The sequence below is a fragment of the Canis lupus genome, chromosome 33 (genome assembly GCF_011100685.1).
Source record: "Canis lupus familiaris isolate Mischka breed German Shepherd chromosome 33, alternate assembly UU_Cfam_GSD_1.0, whole genome shotgun sequence".
NCBI classification, from domain to species: domain Eukaryota; kingdom Metazoa; phylum Chordata; class Mammalia; order Carnivora; family Canidae; genus Canis; species Canis lupus.
Genome location: NC_049254.1, coordinates 29,517,280 through 29,532,078, shown reverse-complemented (window position 1 = coordinate 29,532,078; position 14,799 = coordinate 29,517,280). Strand labels below are relative to the sequence as shown.

Here is a 14,799-nt window from a genome sequence, read left to right as displayed (position 1 = left end):
TTTTTGTTTTATTTTTATTTTTATTTATTTATTTTTTTTATTTGAGAAAGAGAGCGCGTACACATAGAGGGGAGGGGCAGAGAGAGAGAGAGAAGCAGACTTGCCACTGAGCAGGGAGCCTGACATGGGGATCCATCCCAGGACTCAGGGATCATGACGTGAGCTGAAGGCAGATGTTTAACCAACTGAACCATCCAGGCACCCAAGATTTTATTTTAAAAAAGGGGGGTTGCAGCCCACGTGGCTTAGCAGTTTAGCGCTGCCTTCAGCCCAGGGCCTGATCCTGGAGACCCGGGATCGAGTCCCACATCAGGCTCCCTGCGTGGAGCCTGCTTCTCCCTCTACCTGTGTCTCTGCCTCTCTCTTTCTCTCTCTCTCTCTCTCTCAGGACTAAATAAATAAAATTTTTTTTAAAAAGTATAAAAAATGGAATAAAGATTTATTTTATTTTATTTTTAAGTAATCTCTACATGCAGCTTAGGGCTGAAACTTACAACCCTGAGATCAAGAGTCAAATGCTCTACTGATTGAGCCACCCAGGCACCCCTCCAGTGCTTCTTTGAAAGACTTCCTCTTCTCACAAGATTGGAAAAAAGTTGTTTTCCAATGGAATAAATTTTAATTTCTCCGTTTTCAAGCTTGCAGATAAAATACAGTGTTTCCTTATTATTTTTGTTTTGGGAGCAAACTTCATAAAAGATAGTTTACCCGGAATAGATCTTTGCTAATCTTGATTTCATCGTGATTCTCTTTTGAAGTACTCTTCTCCTTTTCTAAGATTCTCTCTGTGGTCATTATTTGACCACTTACAGGAATTCACTGTATTTCTTGACATTTACCTTTTCATTATCTTGAATTGTATTCTTCAAGGGCATCTGAATTTAAGTTTTCTTTATTTTGGTATTTAAAAATCTGTAATTTAAATATTTTTCTTAATTGTAGTTTTTTTATAGTTCATTAACAAGCAGGGCTATTTCTGTTTGTTTGAGCTTCTTATAGGAAGCTTCCTCGTAGGAAGACTCTTGATTTTATAAATTTTTTTTTAAATTTTATTTATTTATGATAGGCACACAGTGAGAGAGAGAGAGAGAGGCAGAGACACAGGCAGAGGGAGAAGCAGGCTCCTGCTTGCACCGGGAGCCCGACGTGGGATTCGATCCCGGGTCTCCAGGATCGCGCCCTGGGCCAAAGGCAGGCGCTAAACCGCTGCGCCACCCAGGGATCCCTTGATTTTAACATTGTATTCAATCTTGTTTAGTTTGAATTCCCAAATCCTAATTTTAGCTAGTTAGTTAGTTAGTTAGTTAGTTAGTTACTGTAGGTTCCACACCCATTGTGGAGCCCAGCGTGGGGCTTGAACTCATAACCCTGAGATCAAGACCTGATCTGAGATCAAGAGTTTGATGCTTAACCAGCAGAGCCATCCAAGTGCCCCCCAAATCCTAATGTTTAAATATTGAAGGCTAGGTATAAGGGAAGTATTTTTTTATTTTTCTACAAGTCCATCTGAGAAGAGCTTTCATCTTCTTTGTAATTCCAGCTACTTAACATACAATACTGTATTAGTTTCAGATGTACAGTGTAGTAATTCAGTATTTCCATACATCATCCTGTGCTTTTCACAAGTACACTCCTTTAGTCCCCATCATCTATTTAACCCATCCCTCTACCCAACCTCCCCTCTGGTAACCATTAGTTTGTTCTCTATAATTAAGAGTCTTTTTCTTGATTTGTCTATTTTTCCCTTTGTTAGTTTTGTTTCTTAAATTCCACATGTGAGTGAAATCATACGGTATTTGTCTTTCTGACTTATTTTACTTAGCATTATACTCTGTAGCTCCATCCATGTCATAACAAATGGCAAGATTTCATTCTTATGGAGGAATAATATTCCATTGTGTGTGTTTATATATATATATATATATATATATATATATATATATATATATATAAACATACACCGTATCTTCTTTATCCATTCATCTATCTATTGATAGATACTTGGCTGCTTCTATAATGAGGCCATTATTAATAATGCTGCTATAAACATAGGGGTGCATGTGTCCCTTTGACTCAGTGTTTTTGTATTCTTTGGGTAAATACCTAGTCGTACAACTGCAGGATCATAAGGTAGTTCTATTTTTAACTTTTTGAAGAACCAACATACTGTTTTCCACAGTGGCTGTGTCAGTTTTCATTCCTACCAGTCGTGCATGTGTGTTCCTTTTTCTCCACATCCTTGCCAACACCTGTTATTTCTTGTGTTGACTTGGAGCCATTCTGACAGGTGTGAGGTGATAGCTCATTGTAGTTTTGATAAGCATTTCCCTGATGAGCAATGATGAGCATCTTTTCATGTGTCTTTTGGCCATCTGGATGTCTTTTTAAGAGCTTTCTTCCTTGAATGATAATTTCATTTAAGTAGCTTGGTTTCTTTTTTTTTTTTTTTTTTTCCTTTTTTATATTCTTTTGTAGTTCTGTTACTTACCATTCCATTCATATTTCAGTAGTTTTCTTTTTAATTTTGCTTACATGACATCTTTCCCTTTAGTTCATTTCAGACTTAAAACATTTTTGTCTTGATCTGTGCTATCCAATATGGTAGCCACTAGCCACATGTGGTTATTGAGCATTTGAAATTAGGCCTAACAATTTTTTAAAAGTTTTCTCTACTTAAGTATCTTTATACCTGACATGGGGCTCAAACTCACAACCTTGAGTTTGAGTCACATGTTCTTCCTACTGAACCAGCCAGGCGCCCCTGAAATGAGGCCTTTCTAAATTGAGATGTGCTATAATTAAAAAATACACATTGGGTTTTGAAGCCTTTACACGGGGGGGTAGGGGATATAAAATATCAGTAATATTTTATATTAATTATATGCTATAATGACACAATTTTTTATATACTAGACAAAGTAAAATATATTATTAAACTTAATGTCACCTTTTGACTTTTTTAATGTGGCTACTAGATAATTTTTAATTACTTATGTGGTTCACTTTTATGGCTTGCCTTCTATTTCTCTTGGACTATACTAGTCTATATAGGATGAAAAGATGATGTTGCTTTTTTGGGAAGTAGTCATAAAATGAACCATTTATTTAGTCACACAAATTGCAGCACATTGAAAACAATGCATTTATGTACTTGGTTTCTAATGTGGGTATAGACTTAAAACCTTTTCATCCTTTATCTGTTATAACTCTGGTAATTCAGAAATCCTTTTTATATTAATTGTAATTATGGAATTATTTAGAAATAAGTAAATCTGAGGGGTGCCTGGGTGGCTCAGTCTGTTGGGTGTCCGACTCTAGACGAGCCAACTCAGGTCATGATCTCAGGGTTGTGAGATCAAGCCCTGCGTCTGACTCTGCTCTCAGCGTGGAGTCCACTTGAGATTCTCTATCTCCCTCTGCTCATTCTCTCTCTCTCTCTCTCTCATAAATAAATAAAAGCTTTAAAAAAATAAGTAATTGAAAACAGAGAAATAGACTTTTCTGAGTTCATTATTCTCAGCAACTGCAACGTTTAGGTACTCTGTAGAACATCATACAATAATGGCTGGGGTTCACTGGAGAGACCTTAGAAGGCTTAGTAGCAAGTCCACCACCACCACCACCACCACCACCACCACCCCTGCATATGCCACTTTAACCAGCTTTTACATATAGTTACTTTTTGAGGAACCTGGGTGGCTCAGTTGATGGAGCATTCAATTCGTGATCTCAGGGTTGTGGGTTGTGGGTTATAGCCCCATGTTGTGTAGAGATTACTTAAAAATAAAATCTTTTTATAAAAAGCCTCTTTTTAAACTTAAAATAATGAGGCAGTCCCAATCTTATGAGAATAAATAATGATGTGGCTATCTTACTCATCTGCCATTTTGAGAAGCAGAAATTCCCAAATGATCCCCTTCCATCCCCAAACTGCTACAAAATATCTATACTCCTTGACCTCTAGAAAATACATTTCTAAATAGAAAAGCATTGTTCTAATAATGGACAACAGTTACAGGAAGAGAAACAGTGATCAGTAGCTGTTTCTTTATCTCTAAGTCCACTTTCCTCCTATCCTTTCTGTTTCATTTTGATTTTGTTAGGTTTCACCTCCCAGTTCCTCGAAGAGATACGATTAAGCCCCAAACTTTAAACATGAAGGAAAAATCTAAAAGATGTACCTTCCAATGTTTAAAAATTATTCTTGCTTTGTCTCACAAACTCAAACCGTCTTGTTTAAAACAGTAAAAAGCTATCCAAAGAAAAAAGAAATATTAGAAGTCTGTAATCTCAATTACTACCAATTACTGCATTCTTTAGTGAATTAGGACTAAGATTTTTCTGGAACCTATTTTTGTGAGTGGCCATGGACTTTAAAAGAAAGGTTTACCTAATTTACGCTTCTCAGGAAAGAATGCAACTGAATGTGTTTATTGGATATTGAATTTGAGTATTCTCTTCTGGGGTGTGTGTGTGTGTGTTGTGGACAGGGGAACATGATCTGGATCAGATTGACTACATCGACAGCTGTACTGCAGAGGAGGAAGAGGATGAGATGAGACAGCCCAAAGGCCTGGAACCAGACAGCCTCAGTTCCCAGTTTATGGCGTATATTGAACAACGCCGAATCTCTCATGAGGTAGTACACACATTTAAGCCTAAATATGTTGCTGTCCCCTAGTAAAAACAGTCCATGGTGATATAAATTTGTCATATCAGTGATTTGTTTGTTTAGGCCTGATTATTTGTTTTATAATGTCCAGTACCAATTTCATGATTGAATTTTTCAGATATATTATAAAAAATCAGACGGTAGTCTCAAGTAACATTTAGCTTTATTTTTCAAATAAAAAGATTTCAGAATTTTGAAGAAGGAATAGGAGGAGTCCTGAGAATATTCCTACGCCTTTGAAAAAAAGGAAATGAATGTAATGTTTTTCATTTAATGTTGTTCTTACTGCTTTTTTATTGTTAGTAACTGGTACATCATAGCTTGATTAGTTATTACAAGAATCAAACCAAACTACCAACTTTGGAGCAACCTACAGACTTAACCATAGAAATTTTATAATGCACTTAATTATATTGGAGCTTTTATGCTAAGTCACACAGAATATAAATTGTTTGCCATTATAGTTCTTGGGTGTCTCTTATACTGAAGCATTGAGTTGCCTTAGAAAACAAATGAGCATTCAGCCCACTGTAGAATCACTGCCAATCCCCCAAGGGTCTCCAGTGGAAATTGCATTCTTCAGCATATCTAGTCAGCATAATGAAACGGCTCCGCTTCGGTGTGTGTGATGTTAATGTCTGGAGTTGGTCCCAGGCTCTGAGCAGGGGTTATTTGAGAAACACTTGGGGCCTTTTTGGAGAGTGATGTAGCTAGTCTTTTAGAAAAGAGGATAATCACTCAAGTGGGACATGTTGTGGAGCAATATTATCATTCTTTAAAAAAAAAATCCTTCAGTTTTCCTGTCCCAAGACTTTTGAACACAGTAATTTTTGTTGGTGTTCAGAAGACGCTCTTATAATTTAAAGTCGGATAAAGTTATATAAATTAAAGTTCTGCGGCCCAGAAATAGCAGTGTACCAGGTGATTAATGAAACTATGTGTGATTCAGGGTATAAACATTCTTTTTAGAACAAAGGGCAACTACTTTGCAAAATATTAAAATTAGCAATGCCCATTGCTATCGTAAAGGGAGTCTTTTTTCTTTCCTTGTGGTCTTTCTCTTTGGTCATTTTATGAGTAGACTGTATAGATGAGGTATTTCTACTAGTGGAAAATTATTGTATCATTTTTGTAATCCCTCATATTTGCTATTTGTAATTTTTTTTTAATTCCAGCTACACTTGTGTGGTAGTCTTGAAGATTCTGTGTCATAATCCTCTTTCTGACTTCTGTGTCATAAGGTTTTCTAAATTTTGGCATCTATAAAAATATGATGAAGCAGCATTATTTTAGATGGTTTAACAACCACCTAAAGTGTTATATTCTTGAATACAATCTAAAAATGAGTTGTTAAAATCTATTGAGATTTTAAATACTCTGCTATTTAATTCTGTTATAATACTTCTCATAGATAGAGATCTTATGATAAAATAGGGTATAGCTTACATTTATAGGGTATTATATTTACTTTTAAAATTAAACCAATGTCACATTTATTTAGACATGAAAATTTCATGTACCTCTTGCAATAATTTTAAATGATTTCAGTATTGTAAAACCAAGGTGTTAAGTCACCGATGTTAACATACTAGGAGAGATTTTTATTTATTTTAAAAAGCCAGAGTCACTGAAATTAGAATACTTGTTCTTTGATCAGGGTTCTAGAATTATGTCTCATTTTGTTTGATCCTCATGCCCAGACTTTAAAAGAGTCTGCTTTAGCCCTTTGCAGTAACTCACCAAAGATTTTCTAGTTCTCTGTAATTACATATTCCCTGGAGATAGACTATAAATAGTTTTACATTTGATTTTTAGAGACCTTTTTTGGATAGGTTGTTTTCTTTCCCTTCAAGAATACCCATTTTAATGATTATTTTTGGTGTTGAAATAAGTGTTGTGGATACATATGTTAAATTGATTTATTTCTGCTTTTTTGGCCCAGGGTTCACCCATAAAGCCAGTACCTCTGAGGGAGTTTCAAAAAACAGAAGACATGAGAAGATATTCACATCAAAATAGGTTTGAAAAACCTATTCTCCTCATTTGTTTCTGTCTTTAAAACTCATTAGTAAGAGCATGAAGTTCAGTGGCTTAAAACATAATATCTGTAGTTCTGTAGGATAGAAGTGTGGGCAGGCCTTCATTCTTGCCTTCATTTTCCCTTTAGGGTCTCACAAGCCAAAATCATGGTACTGGCTGGCCTAAATTCTTACTTGCAGACCATGGGGGAGAACCCATTTCCAGGCTCATCCAGGTTGTTGGCTGAATTCTATTTCATATAGTTATAGGACTGAGGTCCTTGTTACTTTGCTGGCTAGAAACTGGGACTCTTTTTTCACTTCTGGGGTTTGCCCACATTCCTTGGTTCATGGCTCCCTCCATCTTCAAGTCAGCAGTGGCAAGCCATTTTAAATCTCTTCTCACATTTTCAGTCTCTCTGTTTTCCTTTTCTGTCACATCCCACAAACTCTCTTGCCTTCCTCTTTTGTTTTTTACCCCAGTTTTTTTTTTTACCCCAGTTTTATTGAGAAATAATTGACATAAGTCACTGTATAAATTTAAGGCATACAGCATGATGATTTGATTTATATATAATGAAATGATCGCCACAATAGATTTAATTAACAGCCATCATCTCAATATAAATACAATAAAAAAAATTATTTTTCTCCCTGTGATGAGAATTCTTAGGGTTCACCCTCTTAACAACTTTCTCATATATCACACAGCAGTGCTAACTATAGTCATCCTGTACATTACATTCCTAGTACTTATTTATCCTACTGCTGGAAATTTGTAGCTTTGACCACCTCCTTCCAATTGCCCTCCCACCACCCTCTTTTGCTTTTAAGGGTTCCCATGATTATATTAGGCCACTTGAATAATTTTCCCATTTTAAGGTCAACTGGTTAGTAACTTTAATTTCATATGCAAAGGCCTTTTTGACACATAACATATTTACTGAAATAACACCAGGAGATAGAGATCATAGGGGCCAAAAATCTGCCTCTCTAATCTAAACCCAGCATTTCTGTTTTTGTTACTTTTTAGAAATTCTTGTTCTGCCAGCGCTGAGGGAATCTTCCCTTATCAGAGCCTATGCTTCCAGATCTAGTCATTTTCCATTTATATTCACAGTCACCACTATTAAGTGACACACCCTGGATTCAAACTCAATTATGACTAATTCTAAAGTCCATGACTTTACCCGCTACACAGTGTTGCTTCTCCAGACTACTCGAGGTACCGGACTCACTTGTATCTCATTCTTTATTGGTTATATCCCAGCCAGAAATCTTACCCTACCAACCCATGCTTCTCTTCTCTTGAAAATTTTTGACTAAGAATATACTGACTAGGAGTGCTAATCAGATAAAGGTGGGAAGGATTAGTAAAAAATTTAAGGAAATATTTTTTTCCAGCTTCAGTATTATTTTAAACCTTGTCTTGGGGGAATTACTAAGCAATTTATTCTATACCTTTAAAAAAATTATAATTTATTCTCTTAAAACTTTTTAGCGGGTGGTAGTTTAATTATTTTAGTAAAAGTAAGAAATATGGCTATACTCTTGAAGTCACATAAACCAGAGTTTTTTAAAACTTACCTTTTGATGCCTGGAAATTTAAAGAAAAGAATGTCATATATACTTCACAAAGATGTGGAACCAATATAAGAAAAGAAACTTGGAAAGAAAGAAAACAAGAGTGTGGCTTAAGTTTTGCTTTTTTACATATTACATTTTTTTTTTAATTTAGGGAAATATAAGGTACGCTAATGTTTCTCAGTAGGTTGTAGCACCAGTCTTCAGTGGATATTTGGAACATATTTATTTGATGTGGGAATTGGTTGCCAAAATGACTACAAGTGTTACTGGCAGGCATTGAGGCCAAACTACCTGTAGTTTGTGCAGGGCAGTCTTGTACAATAAAAAAAAATTTATCTAAAAAAAAATTATCTGAAATGCTATGCCATTCCTATTGAGAAACCTATTCATAGATGAAGAGGCCGTAGATGAAGTAGCATGGTGGCACCAAGGAGCAGCCAAGCTGTGATGGGCACACATTAGCCTCTGGTGATTGGCATGAGGGAGCTGTCCATTCACAGATGGCTTCTTCACTGCTACTGTCTTTTTTTTTTTCCACTGCTACTTTCATTCTCTTACATGCTTCACTCTTTGCCGCCATCTTTAACTGTTCACAGCTTAGTTTTTGCCATTGCAGGTAATTGTTTTCTCTGTGTGTGCCCATATGCTTTTAAGTCTCCATGCTCTTTACTTTCTCCTTCCTACACTCTGCTGCTATATAGTAAGGAAGTGTGGTATAGTAGAAGCCACTAATCTCCAAGTCAGGGGGCTTAAATTCTAATCCAGGCTCTACCCCTAGTAGACATCACTGAACCTCTGAAGGCCTTAGTTTTCTTTCTTATAAAGTTAGTAACATGAACTCCATGATTTCTGAAGTACCTCCAGTTCTCAGAAACTGCACACCTAAAAGATGAGAGAGCAGACTGCCACGGAGTCAGATAAGAATTCACACCAGATAGATGAGGATTACTGGCTGCATCACCTTGAGAAAATTACTTAACTTCCATGCCTGAACTTTTCAACTGTAGAATGAGGATTATAATAGCTGTTACTCCTAAGATTACACAAGGAGTAAGATAGTTAAGAAACACTGTGTATACGTAAGATAGTTAAGAAACACTGTGTATACTATACTTCATGGGAAATATGTAGTATATGGTAGGAGCTCAAAGATTGTTCGTCTCTATGTGCCTCTGAAAATGTCCAAAAAATGACACAAATCATAATTGATAAATGCAAAAGAAGTATTGATTACACACGGACATTAGAGGAAAAGTCCCAATTTTAAAGAAAAAGAAGATTCTAAAAAAGGCCTTTTCTAAGAAGATCTCCATAGGTTGGAATCTTAATAGAAAAGGATTGAAGTGAGAAATTAATATATGGTAACTGAAGAGATCTTGCTAGAGAAAAGATTCCATAGTGAATATGTTTCTTAAATGGGGTGAGAGTCCTGAAAGCCAGGTGAAGAATTTGTTATTCTTATTACTTGGTAATAAGAAACTGCTGGAGCTTTGGGGGATTTGTTTTTATTTCCCTAGTAACACATTGATTTAATGCATTTAAATCAACCTGACAAGAGAGTAATCATAATTTAAAATTTCAGGTCCTAAATGTCACAACATCACTGCTCCCAACATTGTTTAGACACAAATGAGTAACAGAGACTTGAAACACTAAATCTAATTCAGGAAAAAGATAAATACCAAATTTTAAAATTTAGTACTGATAAAACTGAGAAACAGTTTTTACTGTTTTTTTTTTTTAAGCATCAAATCAGATTCCATCTTTTTCTTAAAAATAAAATTAACAGAATTTTTGCTCTTTGTATTAAAATTGCTACATCAGTTGAAAATGGGAGTAGAAGTGCTTTACAAGAATGGTTGTCAGATTTTGCCATATCCCAGATTTCTGTTGATAAAATGACTTTGTATATAAAATATATCTTGTTTCAATCATGCTAATAAATAAGATAATAATTATGTATGTATTATAAAGAAATGATACTGTTTGAAAAGTGACCTCAAATATCTGTCTGGTCAGCACTGGCTATCTAGCTTGATCAGTGGTACCACCGTGTGAAATGGGAGTTGGAGACAGCAGGTATTCCAGGAGCTTAATTTAATTGAATGACTTAGACTCAGGTTTCCAAAATACAGTCAGTGTTTCATTGCTGACTAGACGGTCTGTCTATTGATTTATAGAAAGTTACATTAACAATAAAATCTTACTTTCTTTTTATATATCTGCCTATCTTATCAAATAATTTTTTTCTGTCTTTTTTTTCCTTTTTTGGATCAGGGTTCCAGTTGAGCCATCTTCTCTCATGTCACTATCACCAACTCACAATCAGGTAAAAAAGAATTTTTACAGTTTTAGCTTTATTTTTTTAAACTAAGATGATTTTCTATTTTTATAATACTTAGATTACCAATAATTGCCAGATATCTGTAAACTTCACTACCTGTCTCCTCCACGATACAGTTAATATAACATGTGCACCTAATACTTAACTAACAGTGGTTTTAAACACCAGACAGAAAATAAATCTTTACTGATCTGATAGCTCTATAGCACATATAAGAATACCGTGAAAAAGAATAACAGTAAAGACATTTTAAAAAATTGCTAGGTGACTACAGAGTTGAAATTGCTTGGGTCTGCAGTAGTTTCCTGAATTGATTAGGAATATTGGTAAGTTGACCTTTATCCCCACTTGCATGTGCAAAATATTTTTGTTCCAGTTGTCACATACAGATGTGGAATTTCATCGGAGAAGAGAACAATTAGTAGAGCGAACTCGGAGAGAGGCCCAACTGGCTGCCCTACAGTATGAGGAGGAGAAAATAAAGACCAAGCAGATTCAGAGAGATGCTGTCCTGGACTTTGTCAAGGTGAAATTTTTGCCAAATTTCATTGAAATTCCTAAAATGTTTTAGAAGTAAGTGCTTATTTGTTTTGTGGAGGCTTTCAGTGTTTGTCTTAATCATAAAATGTCTCCTTTCTTTTTTCTCACTGTAGGGAATCTTGAGTAAATAGTATAACTGTCCCCTACTTGTGATTAGCTGAATTGTCCTCCTCTAGGTAGACTGAGAAGTGATCATCTTGTTCTTGGGACAGTAGTTTCTTCCTCTTAATTAGCAATCTGTCTTCAAACATCTCACTTTACTGTCCAGCTCCATTTTCTCAATCTTTAGTACATTAATAAAGATCAGTAAGACCATGAAAGTGCCACGTAAACCTCAAAGTACCATGCACATGTAAACTATTGTTATCCAAGCCTGTTTCTAACTTCCTCATTCTGTCAAGCACCAGAATTTTGCAAGGTTAACAGGCTTAATACTTAGAGTCATCTTTGATTCATGTCTTCCTCTTCTCTCCACACCTATTCAGGTAACAACCTCTGTTAATACTTCTTCTTTTTGCTTGTATTTTGCTTATATTTTGCTTGTATTTTGCTTCTTTTTGCTTTTATCACTTCAAGTCTTATTTGTTTGGAAATCACCTTGGATTTTTCTCTTCACAACTAAATATTTCTATTTTTATTATTATTATTATGTATTTATTTATTTTAAAGATCTTATTTATTTATTCATGAGAGACACAGAGAGAGGCAGAGGGAGAAGCAGGCTCCATGCAGGGAGCCTGATGTGGGACCCGATCCCATGACTCCAAGATCACACCCTGGACCAAAGGCAAGCACTAAAGCTGTGAGCCACCCAGGGATCCCCAGTATTTCTATTTTTATTTGTTTGATGTCTATCCCTCCCATTTATCTGTAAACCCCATAAAGACAGGGAGTATGTCTGTTTTGTTTATTCACTGCTACATTCCTAGATCGTAGCAGGTCTTAGCTCATAGTAAAGCTTGATAAATATTTGTTAAAGGATTGAATGAATTGATAGATCCCTTCTTGTCCTCTAAAGCTTTCTCTCTTATATTTCATAATTCTAGTCAAAGACAATCTTCTTTAAGTAACATAAATGTGATAAAATTCTCTCTTTTTTTTTTCCAAGTATATCTAGCCCATGATGATGATCTCTGATGGCTTAGAGAGGGTGGCAGTTTGTCCAGGTTAAATACACAAATAGTTACTAGCAGAACACAGTTCTGCTCAAGACAAGCTGAACAGAAAGTAGAAATAAGGCTGGCAAAAAAAAAAAAAATTTCTTTAAAAAGAAGGCTGGCTCCAAACCCTAATCTGCAACCACGAGCTATATTGACTATCAGTAAATAATGATGGCTAACACATACTGAATCCTAAGGGCTGTTTTGTACATTCTACATTAATTAATTCATTTAGTTTGCCTTCTATAGATGCCTCATAGCTAGTAAGAAGTAATTACATTGGAGATGGTCTTGATTAAATGCTAAATTAGAGTTTGATCTTGAATCTATTAGGTAGAAGAGAACAATTAGAAGTTCTAAAGCAGGAGAAAAAAAATGAAAGATAATTCCCAAATACTAATCTACTTGTGTTAAAATGTTAGAAAGATAAGGATAATGAAATAGAGAGTAACTGCAGTAATTAGACTAAGGTACAAAATGAAGGCATAGAACCAGGTGATCTCTGAGGTTTCTAAGGAGAGGCAGTGTTACACAGTGATAAGAGCTTAGGATCAGAATTTGAATCCAGCTTAGCTCTTCATTATGTGCTCAACTTTGGGAAAATTACTGAATCATTCTGTGCCTTTTATTTCCTCATAGGTGTAATATTTAACTTTTAAATATTAACTCAGAATTATTATGGGTGCATCTAGTACTTTTACTAGTGTGGTGAGTGCCATCCTCCTTACCACAATAGATTTTATAAATTAGTGATTTGAAGAGAAGCATCATTGTGTTTTATATATAGATGTTGTGAATGTTGAGTACATCTTTGAAGATAAGTGAAAAAAAGATCCCAAAGCAAGATTTTGAGGCTAAAAGTACAGTTTGAATAGGAGGCTAGCCTTGTGGAAAGAATATAGGATTCTAAGTTAGACAATGGAGATGTAAATCTCAGTTATGCAGATTTACTTTGTGACCTTGCACGTATCATATAACCTCTCTGTCCTTAATTCTTTTGTCTTTAAATAAATATGATTATGATGTTTGTGTATCTCCAAGAATAAGAAGAATTATTTAAGATAATGTGTTTAAGAATACATTGTAAAACACTTACTGTAGAGATGGTATAATATTATTATTTGACATAATAACAGAAATTAGCAAATTGGGGAAAAGAACCAGTTAGTATGGAAATTTGAGGATTTGTTTTTGAGCATGTTGAACACAAGGTGAAAGTGGGTTTCCAGATAGAGAGTTTCCACAGGCAGTTGAAAATGCAAACCTGAAAATTGTGTGATAGGAGAGAGCTAAAGGTGCCAGTATTAGACAAAAAACGAGCCTCGTTGAGAGACAGTAGTGAGAGATCACTATTCTGATTATGAGTGTGTTTGTGTGTGTGTGTACATATAAAAACCATACTTTTTATATTTGATTTATAGATGCTTATAGACCTTTGTTTATTGCTCTCCTCATTTAAATTGTATGCTGTTTAAGGGAAAGGGCAGCATCTTCTAGCCAGTAAATCTAGAAAAGTGCTGCTACACGAGAGATACAGAAATTAATGTGGATGATTATCTGGTATCATTTCCACTGTTCCAGATTCTAACCAGCTTCCCTTTTTCGGGGGGTTTGGGGGTGTATAGCAAAAAGCATCACAAAGTCCACAAAAACAACAACCCCCCTTAGATGGCGAGGTAAGTCTATATAATCACTTTTTCTTTGGAATTTTTTATTGTTGCAATGGAAATGAAATGTTTGCATGTGACTATCATGTTTTCGGTGATGAAAATATTGCCATTTTCCTTTTCCCTCACAAAATTCTACTTATTTGAGAGAAGATGACATAGGCAAGGGAGTTTATCCAAGTCTACAGATCAGGAGTTCTTTAATCTATACTAATTCATCAGGAGATTATTTATTCCTTTACCCTATCCCCACCAGCAGTATCATCTCCCTCATCCATTTCAAAGCATAGTGTGTAGTGAGAGGGAGTCCTGAGAGCCGTATGTGACAGGGGTAAATGGTATTGGTATTGAACTAAAAGATAACTACATATATTTTAGCTCCACGGCTCACTTCCTGAATATGTTATTGGCTTTACAGTGTACACAGTAGTTTTGTAATATTAAGTAGTACATTTTCATTACAAGTAAAAATGTAAAATTAATTGCTTAAGTTTTTTTAAATGCACCTGTTTTGATCTGTTAAAGTGAAATGTACTAAATATTTTTATTATAGTTGGCCTTTTTATTAAAAGCCATTTTTCTTTATCTTTGCCTTCTCAGTTTTTCAGTTTATGATCATTGCGTCCTTAAAAATGCATAAGGGTATTTTTTATGTGGATTTTAAATCTGCTTTCTGTAAAGTAAATTACTTGAAAACCTAACACACGGGGCTTTACAAGCATCAAGTTTCAGCACAGAGGTTTTAAAGCACGAGTGTTTCCAGAATAGTGGTAAAATGCATTGTTTGAAATGTTTTAAATTATCCATTATA

The 14,799-nt window shown here is 35.1% G+C and overlaps 1 protein-coding gene across 11 annotated transcripts in view; it reads left to right on the top strand.

Moving 5' to 3' along the window:
- Window positions 1–14,799, top strand: part of LRCH3 (leucine rich repeats and calponin homology domain containing 3) — a 126,126-nt gene that overhangs the window by 75,440 nt on the left and 35,887 nt on the right. For 9 of the 11 annotated variants that reach the window (XR_005383417.1, XR_005383415.1, XR_005383416.1 and 6 more), the window contains exons 9-13: window positions 4,491–4,639; window positions 6,615–6,691; window positions 10,555–10,606; window positions 10,998–11,147; window positions 13,947–13,997. Coding sequence is in view for 8 of the 11 variants with exons in the window: in XM_038583087.1 (XP_038439015.1) it covers window positions 4,491–4,639; window positions 6,615–6,691; window positions 10,555–10,606; window positions 10,998–11,147; window positions 13,947–13,997 (479 nt within the window). In the remaining 3 variants the exon portion in view is untranslated. The remainder of the gene's footprint in view (window positions 1–4,490; window positions 4,640–6,614; window positions 6,692–10,554; window positions 10,607–10,997; window positions 11,148–13,946; window positions 13,998–14,799) is intronic. The other 2 variants (XM_038583086.1, XM_038583083.1) reach the window with 1 other exon arrangement.